Source organism: Zingiber officinale, chromosome 4A, assembly GCF_018446385.1.
Source record: "Zingiber officinale cultivar Zhangliang chromosome 4A, Zo_v1.1, whole genome shotgun sequence".
Taxonomy (NCBI): domain Eukaryota; kingdom Viridiplantae; phylum Streptophyta; class Magnoliopsida; order Zingiberales; family Zingiberaceae; genus Zingiber; species Zingiber officinale.
In genome coordinates, this window is record NC_055992.1 from 161,677,160 (window position 1) to 161,689,014 (window position 11,855).

The 11,855-nt window shown below is 35.9% G+C and overlaps 1 protein-coding gene across 3 annotated transcripts; it reads right to left on the minus strand.

Annotated features, from left to right (window-relative positions):
• Nucleotides 1-1,202: 1,202 nt before the first annotated feature.
• Nucleotides 1,203-11,429, minus strand: LOC121972066 (probable galacturonosyltransferase 7). Of its 3 annotated transcripts, XM_042523669.1 has the most exons (10): nt 10,917-11,429; nt 10,630-10,658; nt 10,492-10,551; nt 10,341-10,397; nt 8,280-8,412; nt 8,143-8,198; nt 7,574-7,869; nt 2,918-3,275; nt 2,290-2,835; nt 1,203-2,108 (listed from the first exon to the last, which is right to left on the minus strand). In XM_042523669.1, exons 1-10 carry the CDS (start codon nt 11,071-11,073, stop codon nt 1,827-1,829), a joined length of 1,974 nt encoding a protein of 657 aa, XP_042379603.1. In that variant the 5' UTR covers nt 11,074-11,429; the 3' UTR covers nt 1,203-1,826. The 3 variants fall into 3 exon arrangements, with proteins under 3 accessions (XP_042379603.1, XP_042379605.1, XP_042379604.1); XM_042523671.1 differs by lacking the exons at nt 10,492-10,551; nt 10,630-10,658; nt 10,917-11,429 and having other exon boundaries at nt 8,280-8,401; nt 10,341-10,391; XM_042523670.1 differs by lacking the exons at nt 10,341-10,397; nt 10,492-10,551; nt 10,630-10,658; nt 10,917-11,429 and adding an exon at nt 9,982-10,280.
• Between the last annotated feature and the right edge of the window lie 426 nt (nt 11,430-11,855).

Sequence of the window (11,855 nt, forward strand, 5' to 3'; positions counted from 1 at the left end):
TTCGTCGACGACAGCAACCTCCTTATTGAAGTAACGCTTGTTATTGGCTTTTCCTGGTTAATCAGCACGTGCGTGTAACGTGTGTTCCGCGCACATGCGAAATTCTTAAAAATGAAAGAATTCTTTTATTTAAAAATTGGATTTTATATTATATATATATATATATATATATGTGGTAATTTATTATTTAAGCATAAAGGAAAAAATCATTAATTATTTAGTGATAAAAAATATTAAACTAAAAAAAATATGAAGAAAATAATTATCTCTTCTTTCTATTTTTCATAGTAAACCCAACTATAAAATAATAGTCATTAATTGTAATGAATAGAAATTAATATAGTTAGGTTCATCGATTTGTTAAATATATATAAAAATACTGAATGCCATTCCGAAAATATGAATGATGATAAGAGATGAATACATTCGCTCCTAGTGTCTCCGTCAATCTGTCTCAGGGTCAACACGGAGAAAGTAAATCACGGACGACTAATAATCTTTAAAATAATGACTAACACATAAGAAAGATATTTATCTTAATTTTATCGAGATTTGAATTCCAGACTTTATGATGGAACGCTTTGACATTAGACAGTAAACCAAGGAAGCAAGACTTAAGACGTTTAAATCACTTAATGTGCCCACCCCCACCACCAACTAAACTAGGTTTCTTGCCTTGACTTAATCCAACTATCCTATTCGATCACCCCATTAACTTGAGTATACAGAAATGGATTGCGGGTGAATGAAAAATAAAAGAGTAAGGTTTTTTTTAAATAAATATTTATATTTTTCACTAATTAAAAGAATCATTAGTCATAATTTTTTATAGCATAAACAAAAGATTGAGTTAGGCTTGATTTTTTTTTATTATTGTAAAAGAAACTTGAATGCATATTCTTCAAAAACAAAACAAGAAATCTCACTTGAGCTCGTTGATTTATCTAATAATCTAGCTTTAATTCAATCGATTCCAGCTTTATTTGGTTACTCTTTTGTGATGTCTCACTCCACTTCGTCTCCTTTAAGTTGTTCACAGTGAACAACAAAACATCAAAACCAAGCACATCTCTACGAACAAGTTTTATAAATTGATCGATTAGTTAAACTAGTTTTTTGTTAGAACATTCATGCACATCGAACATGAAATTTAAGACGACGAAGCTTATCGAAGAAAGCTAAGTAACTTCAAGAATGCCATCCAGCGAACTGCAAGTAATTTACAAGTGAAACAGATACACGAGTGGCAGTTCCAAAATTGCAAGTTTGAGACAAACACTAGAACTTTTAAATACAAAATGACATTAAGTTTGTCAAGAATGGAAAACCTTGGCTAGTGTAGCACTAATAACAAATAATTACTAATGGGAGATGTCAAAATATACCCTCATTACGGTAATAAGCAATAAGGGTTAGCGTAACAATAGGGGGCGAAAAAGAATTGATCTGCATTGGTCAAAACACGGCGACAATCCATTTTAGAAGTGCCAACCTACTACTTCAGACTATATGACAAATGAATGACAAGCAACCGGCTAACACAAGCTTACCTGAAACATGCTTTACAAGACCTATGCTTGCAGCTTACTTCCCTGCAAATTTTGAGGTCAAGAATTATTGAAGAAACCAGATGCTTTTCTTGCATTGCGTCGTCATCCGAGTGCTCCTGAACCAGAAGATGGAAGAAACTCCTTTTCCAATTCTTATTGGTTGACTCTTGACAGTGAAGTATCAGTTGATGGCTCAGCAGCAAATTGACAAAAATGCAGGCAAGTTTTGGTTCCTCCTCTTCAATTCAAATCCAATACTTGAGTCTGCGACTAAAGCTATGGGTTGACATTGCATTCTTCCATATATCGCTCATCTCGTGTAAGGTACTTCTTCCAGTATATCTTGTACTTGGGAATGGCTAAATCAAGCCAAGGCTTCATGTTGCCATTGTAATGCAAAGCGGCTGCATTCTTTAAGGAGTCTTCAGAGACTTCATAATCATGGCCAAGCCCTTGCTGAACTAAAGTATTGTCGAGAGTATATATATGACCATGAAATGCAAGTAAATTTGCTGGAAGTGCAGCAGCTCTCCATTGTACCTCATTTTCTTGTTTCAACTGCCATAGGCAATGAAAGAGAAAAAAAAAATTAAGCATATACATTCTGAATTGTGTAAAGGTAACCAAGGAATCACTTGAAACTAAAATCTCTGATGTTCAGTAAAAATTCTTATCGACTATGGAAACAGGAATAGTTATTGATATTTACACATAACAACGTCTAATCCTTGGCAATTACCTGATTGACAATCCTTTCATAAACTCCAGTAATATCAAGTTCTCTCCATTTCTCCAAATCAACTATGTTTATGCCAGACATCCAGGCACAATCGTTATTGTCATACATAGTGGTGCCCAAATATGACTTGAGATGACCCAATTTTACTCCACAAAATTCAGTAGCGCCAATTACTTTGCCACCCAAATCAAGATTCCACAAAAAGGATATGTCTTTTTGAACAATCACATCATCATCCAAAAGAACTACCTTCTTTAGATCTTTAAACATATCAGCAAGAAGAAAGTGGGAATGGCCAAACACGGAGAGATATTTAGTTCCCATCTGCAATGGGCTTCGTTGAGAAATAGTGTGACTAGAGATGCGGAACTCCTCTGACATTGACATCTCTCCCAAGTCTAAGTTGGAAATATGATTAGACTTGAGCTCATCAAAATTCAGAATGTCAATGGTTGCATTTCCATAAGAGTGTCTGACAAACCAGTGTTTCATAGAGTAAAAATTCTGTTTATCGGTTAGCACATGGAAAACCATTCTATCAGATTCCTGCAATACAAAGGGGAGGAGTCATTAAAACTGATGAGAAAAATCTTCAGAGAATCATAGAAGAACAGGGTTAGTGTCAAACCTCAGAATTCAATACAGTAGAGTTGATAGTGACTGATAATGCTAGTATATTTTTTGAGAATATAAGATAGTGTTGATAGCTTGGATTGCCAATTTCAGAAACAGATATATGATCCATAATAGATGCAGGAGATTTAAAGAACTCTACTGTCAATCTCATTAAAAGACAATGAAAAGTTTTGGACATGGTCTGGACACCAAGCTGATATAAAAAAGCACTTTGTTTCATATGGAACTGAGCTTCATCTTCTGTCAGATCAAGTATCTGTCTTAGTTTCCTATCAATATTAGTGCAATCAATGGGGCACGACTTGGCTTCTGCAATGATCTTGTCCATATTTGAAATCTTCTTACCTACACTGGAAAGAGAATATGTTAATCATTTGTGACAAAAGAAAGAGGAAGGAAATGCAATATTTTAATAAGAGTTTCAATGGATTGATCTTATGAAAGACAAAAATGGAATATTGGGTTTCATGTGAATCCATACAAGCCATCTATTACAACAACAGAGCATCACAATCATTCTATTTGCAAAATGTTTTACTTCAAGTTCTAATAGTTAACTTTCATCATTTGACTTTCTATTATCTAGTTAAATGCTCTATAAAGCATTAACATTGTGATGCCAAGCTTGGTTTTGAGTCTCAATTTATTCTCAAAATCATTGATTTCTCATGACAACAGAAGCATCCCATCAGAAGATCAACTAAACTATGAATTAAGCTTGTTTCTTTGTCCAATGAAAGAGCATGAGCTCTTAATTATCATTCCATATCAAATCAAATGACAATCCCTGAGTTTTTTTTCAGAAAAATAAATAAACAAGTAGAGGAAACAAAAATAGCCCTACACATGGTGCCAGTTTTATTTGGGTCCTTTTTATCTTTTTTTCTGCTTCAACTATATCCGTCAACTTTCAAATTTATGCCATTTTAGCCAATCAATTATTATTTATTTGATGGCAAGCAGAAGAGCGGCTAACTAGAATACTTGGTTAACGGACATGTTTACTTGAATGGAAGGGAAAGGGGACAGGAAAAGAGAGGAAAAACTATGTTTGCTTGAATCCAAAGAAAGAAAGAGGTGTACTCATTCATTTCATTCACTTGGAGAAAGTATGGTAATCATGGTATTCGATTATTCATCCCACAAAAATATTCACACCAAGATCACACAGAGAAGAAAAATGCTGCTAATTGAGAGGACAAGCAAAACCACGCTAAAGAAGCCGAAAGTGCCATCAAATTACCACATTAACCAATCACCCAATGAAATTCTAATCCTCTCCTTGCCTATCTGAGATGTCCACCATCAGCACCACACTCTCCACTAATGGCAGAAGATATTTCCTCCAGACAACATGTCTCGACAAACAATTGGGTGACATTGGCGAAGGTAAGCAACAATCAAAAAGCTGAGGTCGTGAACTTAGCTTCTTCCTCAAAAGCTAAAAGATTTACAAAATCTCTTCTCCAGTTTTTGGGTAAAACTTCAACGACAGTAGGGAAAATTGAGTTCATGGTCAACATCCTTGGAGATAGCACAAGGTTATGCGCCTCAGTTGGTGATCTTACAACAAAGGACAACAGGAAGAAGTATAAAATTTCATTCAATATATGAATAATATCTTGAATATAGATTCAGGCTCCTTATATAGGATTCTACAACCTAAATAATTATAGCAAGTCTAACTAGGACATATTAATATGAATAATTTGGAAAGATACAGAAAAATAAATATAATATTAACTCGGACTTCAAAATCAATATATTTTATTTAGACCGCCTTATTTATCTTGCATTGCCTTCCCTTTTCTCTTCCTCACCTTCTTCAAAGTCCCTCTTCACTAACTCTTTCAACTGCCTCCTTCCTTTTGTAACTCTTCTTATTTAAATATACACAAGGATACAGTGAAATTATGTTTAATCAGCTTCATCTCCATCTTCCCCATTTCTTTACCCTATGAGATTGACTTTATCCTCCTTATTTAGTCTGCTCAAACCTGCCCTTTGAATACTCCAGGAACATTGTAATATCATTCACCAAGCTCTTCTAACAAACCAAGTCCTCATTGCATCCTTGTCCCCACTAACCTAGACATCCCCTCAGCCCTCTCTCTTCTCTAAGTATCTCTAATTCCAATCCGCCCTTGCCTCCATTAGAACAAATATTGCTTGATACCCTGATCTCTACAATTAGAGATGGCAGCTTCAATGAAATCCATGGTCCACTAGACTGATTGGGGTATTTTAACAGATGTTGACAGAGTTAACGGACTGGCAGTTTAAAAGTTTAGAAAACATGTCAAGGCTGATATTGATCTCTTATCCACCAAAATTACGGCACCTCAATTCATAAAATCTTTGTATACAAACGCTTATAGAATTAGTTGTTAGTGCAATTGGCAGTTAGCACTAATAATTGAACTTTAATTTTGATGAACGATAAATAGTTAAAGTTAGATTCTGCGTGATATGATACTGTTACCGAGTGTATAAGAATTGACAGGTCTAGAGGACTTAACACCAGGTTGAAGCCTGACATGAAGTCCAGATAGGTCAAAGTGTAACATGATATCTGGCAGGAAGTCAGTCCGCGGGACCTAACAACCAACTGAAATCCAGTTGGATCTATGGACCTAACAACTGACAGGAAGACTGGTAGGTCAAGAGGCAAGTCAAATGACTGCAAATGGTAAGTGAAGGTAAGTCACTGAAAAAAGTGATCCAAGGAGACCGAATCCCAAAGGGACTATAGGCGCGGTCCAATTTAGAGCCATTTCAGATGTCTAAGCTGAGACCATGACTGGATCCTAGTCTTGTGAAGACAAGATCTAATTAATAATCATTTTATTTGTGTTAACTTTGTTTTGCAGGTTATTTATTTTTGTTATTGGGCTAACATGAACTTGTAGGATTGAATTGCAAATAATCACCTCATATGAATAGTATTTGAGACGTCTCGGAGTTACGCGGAGGCGCCATGGACTCAGTGAAGGCGCTAATGCATAGATAAACTTCAGGGATGCAGTGCTTGGAGGCGCCCTCGCGTGGATAAAGACCGAGGGTTTTAGAGTTGATAAAAGATGGAATTTGTGAGATCAAATTTGGCATTGAAGGGGCCTCAGATGAAGTTTGAGGCACTTTCAACACTCCTTAAAAGCCCTGTTCGGACAGCGGCTGAAATACAACATCCATACGAGCTCATACGACCGTTCTGCCACTCTGACTTCGTTGTGTCGCTGTCATGCTACTAATATACAACTTCCAACTGCTTCCGGCAGACCGACACCGACACATGAGCATTCAACTTCGACATTTCTATGTTGGTAACAATTTAATTAAAGTTATTTACTTTATTGCTAAGGCAGTGTAGGTTTGTTACATTGCCCTTCTTCGTATTCTTGTATTTGATTACTCTAGCTCGAGTTTACCGGTAGAGAATTTAGTGGATTTCCCATCGATAGGTCCAAGGAGCTTGGGTCTTGGAGTAGGAGTCGTCAAAGGCTTCAAACCAAGTAACCGACCATATTGATGTTTTCGATTTTTCATTTCCACTTTTCTTACTTAATCTGTTTTATTCCGCTGCGCACTTGCACTTAGTTTTAAAAAGTCGAAAAGAAACAATTTTTAAAATACACGTGATTCACTCCCCTCCTCCCTCTCGTGCAATCGATCTTACATTAGTAACATGAGAGAGTGAAATAATATACCAAATAGTTAGAACTAGCATTGTCTAACACTGTTGATGATTCACATAGTATAATATTCACTTCTAAACAAGCCAATCATTATTTTAGTCTATATTGTAGATAAGACCAAACTGTTTTTATCTAGTTTACCTGTTAAATTTAACTTATTTCTTCATGTTATAATTTTATTTTTCTAAGGATGTCCTTCAAATATTGTTTTATGTGAATTGGCATAAAAATTTTCTTACTATATAACATTTGTTCTAAAAAGTATGGTACTAATCTATTTGTATATATCAAAACTAGCCATGGAGTTATATCAGGTGGGTGGGAGAAAAAAGTGAAGGGAAAAAGTGATGGACTTTATTTTACATCTAGGTGGAGATCGCATTTTGTTTAAAATACCTAGGATGGGGCAGTGACCAGTAGCAACTTTCCTAAGGTGAGACAACTAGAAAACCAACCGAAACCTAATTACCACATAAACTAACCATTCAGTCATGAAATCGCTTCTAATGAGACATTACTAAATTTAAGCTGGGTATTCATGTGTGAGAAAGAAAGGAAGCCTTGGCGCTTTGTGACCAAAAGGTCAAGGGTTCGAATCCTAGAAACAACCTCTTGCAAAAAGCAGGGTAAGACTGCGTACAATATATCCTTTCCTGGACCTCACTTGGCGGGAGCTTCATGCACCGGGCTATCGTTTCTTTTTTTGTTATTCATGTGTGAGAAAGACAATGACAACATATGTCAAAATACTATATTTTATTAGTGCTATCAGCCATTTGATTAGCTATTTTATCTCTTACCAATAATATTGGCTCCTATTTAACTAAGAGGGGTGGGCCATTCAATGGTCATCTTTGAAACAATCAAAAGATCTCAAGAGTTGTTTTTCTGATTTCATCAAGAAACAAACAAAGATGCTCATATGCTCCAATAGTTATCAGAAGAATACTTACAGTGGCGGTAGATCAGGATCAGAAACTGCTTCGGTAAGAATGCGCTCATGATCCTGAATATTCTGTTTCAATTCGCGAGTTAGGGTTTCCTTTCCTTTAATTTTTGCGATGCTAGGGTAATAAGCTCTTGCCACAAAAAGTTGATCCTTGAGTCTCTTCACATTAGAATCTTTCATAACTCGTCTATTTTTTCTGGCCCAAAGACAATAGCTTCCAAATTCATGTTCACAAGATCTGTCAGTCTCATATACACTCAAACCTGTGTCATGCCTTGACTTCGGACCTTCTACATCAGGCTGAAAAAAACAAATACAATAATTAGATTAGGCAATCAAAGAGAAGTAGAAAATATAAACCATCTAGTATAAAGAGCTAAATCAGTAATATACAGGCGAAAGCATGAGATATAAGTAAATTCAACACATTTATGTCATGAAAAATAGCACTTCACTTGGTATACAAGTAATTATCATCCTGATTTACTGCACATTGATAACATATTCAGTATCGTACGCCAAACAGAAATTTTGAACAGAATTCTGGAATTGTTCAAGGTGTCAAGGACTTACTTTAGTATTCAGAGATGAAGGCTCTTTTAAGACATCACTATGTCCCTTAACAGGGCCTACAAATCAATGGTCAAGGATGAATTAAAAGATATAAAAAACATACGTGTTGGTAAGAAAGAATTCACATGTAAATATACCTTTTGATTTGATCTCATCGCCTGTTGTTGCCTGAGAGCTATAATTATTGTAATGTGATGCGGAGGGCGAACTAAGAGTTTTCTTGATCCTCATGTTCAATTCCTCAGCAGGAGGCAACACACTAGGGACATCCTGATAAATAAGCAATTAAATTTCCTTTTAAGAAATATTGACAAAATTTCATTAACTTCAAATTAAATTTGTTCATTCATGGATGAATCAGTAGTTCTCCCATGTTCAATTTGCAAGTTTAAAGGTTCCTTCAAGATTGATTATGGATTAAAAGAAGAGCAAAATTGCTATAGCAATGTGAATCAAAAATACAAATGTAGGGCGCTTGCATACTTAAATTCCCTAAGATTTAAAGGATAATGATATTAAAGAAATAAACAATGTGAATCAAGGAAAAGGTTTGAATAATGATTCAAAACTAGCTACCTAACATCATATGTAAGGTTGTCAATTTGACGCTAGTGCCATGGATCATTTTAGTGAATTTCAGAAGGGGAATTGTAAGGTTCACTGAAACATTGTGTAATAGGTAAAAAAAAGATTTATAACATACTTGAAATAATCTTTAGAACCCCAAGGTCATAAATAAAATAGTAGAATATCTTGTTTAAAATAGTAGAATATGATTAATAAATGAGATTGATTCCATTAGAAATAAAACCCAGGTTGATGTCGCATTAGACCCACCTGGATAAAAAAATTACAGAATTATACACTACATTTAAAACTGAAATGAAATGGACAATGAGGCATTTGAAGTCGATTGCTTGCAGTTATAGAGTAGTCATTGTCAAATCAACCTTCATTGTGTATGTGATTGAAGAGAGGAAGATCAAGACAGTGATGATGGTAAATGAAGAAAGGAAGATGGATTCAACATGATAACACTTCTTCTCAAGACCAGACTTCAGCTTCTTCTCAATCATTGTCGAGCCACCAAAGACTTGAGTCTCAGTATCAATTCCAAGACTTGACATGACAATAATTGTTTTCCTTAGTCACTCTTGAGCTTGGCCAACTCTATCCTCAATTCCTCATCCTCGACTCCAAGTCTATATCCAACAAGATTTCCTCCAATCATGCAAATTCATTTTTTGTTTCTTTCACAAATGGTAGGTGTTTAGTACTAATTGATTGGGATTAATTTTTGGTAATTTTCCTCTTTTTTCCTTTTCATACTTGTGTGAAATACATTTCATAATGAAAAGCAAAGAATCACCCTGCTTGCAGAGCTAGTCTTTCAATTAATTATTGATATAGGACCCCTACTTTGATCAATGAAAAGTGCAGGATTAAATAATTTTGGTGGAGATTATAATTTACAGACAGCCATTACTTGAAGGGCTGAAAAAGCATCAACTGATATTCCACCAATTGCTTACACCTGAATTGTTTCAGTTGTGAATATATTATAAATAAATAAAAAATCATATTTATCCATGACTCAGGCCTTGGGAAAAAACATTGTTTTGTTTATACTTTTCATCATTCAAATAGAATAGGTAACCTCATTGGTCACCACAGCAATACATCCTTAGAATAGCTGGATTAGGATTATTTAGAAAGTTAATACAGAATGTGTCTGAATTCCAGCATTCACTCATCCGTATACTGACAGAACAACACAAAGAGGATAACGTAGATTAAATCCAATTAAATGATAACCTATGGATAAAACAGGATAGTTACCATAATCAAAAGCATATCCATTATCAAATGACAACGGGCGTACATCTTAACAGGGTCACCACTCAGCACCATACATGTGAAAAGAAATTAAGGAAAGTTACAAAAGGAATGCAGCTAATTTTTCTAGTAATAACAAGATCAATGGATCCATGCAAAAGATTAATTTATAATATACAGGATAATTATCATATCCAACTCCCATTTCTCCAATTTATCTCAATTCCTCAATCCATCAATTTTATGATACAAAGATACATATGAACATCAACAACCAAAGCAAGCAAAGCAAAATACTTTGTTGTCGTTAATGATGAAGGAACATTGTCATTAGAAATTTGATAACAGTATGTAAAATTAACCTTTGAAAATGTCGATGCAAATTCTTCTTCGAGGTGAGGAACCATCCACTGAGCAACCTATCGAGTTCAGATCAATGAAATTATATAAGAAGCTGCAGCTGCATATAAATCATTGTTACTTGAGATATTGTCATAAACAGTTCAAGAGAACCTTTGAAGAGATCTGCTCTTGTTCACGAGCAAGATTGTGGTAAGTGTCAAAGTTACTTTCCTGGACATTGATGCAAAAGAAAATGATATCAAATAAACAAATCACAATCGGGAACTACAAGATATCAAATCCCCTCACCTGCTGGGAGCGAACGTCCGCTAAGTATCCTGCAGAAAATGACAGATGCGGAATAAGAAATCTCACCAACCACATGTTCAAATTCAAAACCTATAAAAATAACGGCTGAAAAGTAAAATATTCAACGTCGCGTTTCCACAATCGAATCGCGACCACGAGCTGAGCTGGATCAGGAAGAATACTGTCCCGCCGCGAAATGCGGATGCTGTAAGGAAGCCCCTCGCTACGAGTAGATCTGCGAATAACGATTAGGGTTTTACGAGGAGAGATCCGGCGGGATGACGCACCGGAAGGGAAGCGGTTGTGGAGGCCGAGGAGGAACACGAGGGGGACGAGCAGCGAGAAGAATACGAGCGCGAACACGGCCGCTGGCTGTCCCTTCCACCTCCTCTTCGCCGCCTGCTGCGCGGCGGCCGACAGCCCGCCGGCGCCGTACCCTTTCATATCACTTCGCCGCTACCTCTCCGTCTCCCCCTCTCTCGTTCACACTCTTCGGCTTCCGCTCTCCTCTTCGCCCAAACCTCCCTTTTCTCTCCCACCAATCCGCACGGCTCCACGACGATTCCGATCGGGGTAGCGGGCGCATCCAAATCAATACGCAGATCTCTGGATTCCCATTTCCTCTTGGAAATCTCGCTCCATTTCGATCTCCGGCTACAATCTGGCGTTACTCTTCTTCTCTTCTCTTCGGAGAATATTTGGAATGTGAATTAGTCGCTTTCAAAAGTCGCAAAATAAAACAGAAGAAAAGCGGAGGAGGAGGGGAGACAGAGAAATAGAGAGAGAGAGAGAGAGCGGAGGAGGAGGAGGCGAAGGAGACAGGAGATGGTAAATATATATATATAATTAAAAAAGGGAATAATTTGAAAATATTTTATATTTTATATTTTGCTAGACTTCTATTCCTAATTATCAGCTACAATAATTTAAAATGTGCAAATTTGTATGTAGTACTCCATCATAAATTTAATTTTAGCTGTCCGTAATTTATTTTTTTCGTATTTGTTTTAGAACGGATTAGCGGGGTACTGAGGTGAGCATATTCACCTTTTGTCACAATAAATTCAATTTTACATGTAGTCCCATTAATTAAAATCTTTATTTTCACTTTCCTAATCTAAAATAATAGACACTAATTTATCTAATTTTCCATGATATTTCAGGGATAAAAAGTCCAAAAATGAATATAATTTTTCTTTAATTCAACACATTAAACTAGAATTTAG

What these genes read in the sequence shown, in the direction of transcription:
- LOC121972066 (XM_042523669.1), bottom strand. Translation starts at nt 11,073, where the DNA reads ATGAAAGGGTACGGCGCCGGCGGGCTGTCGGCCGCCGCGCAGCAGGCG. An exon ending in CTTCATCTCTGAATACTAAA is followed by an intron (nt 7,870 to 8,142) that starts GTAAGTCCTTGA and finishes TGTTTTTTTCAG; the next exon opens with CCTGATGTAGAAGGTCCGAA. An exon ending in CTACTGTATTGAATTCTGAG is followed by an intron (nt 2,836 to 2,917) that starts GTTTGACACTAA and finishes TTTGTATTGCAG; the next exon opens with GAATCTGATAGAATGGTTTT.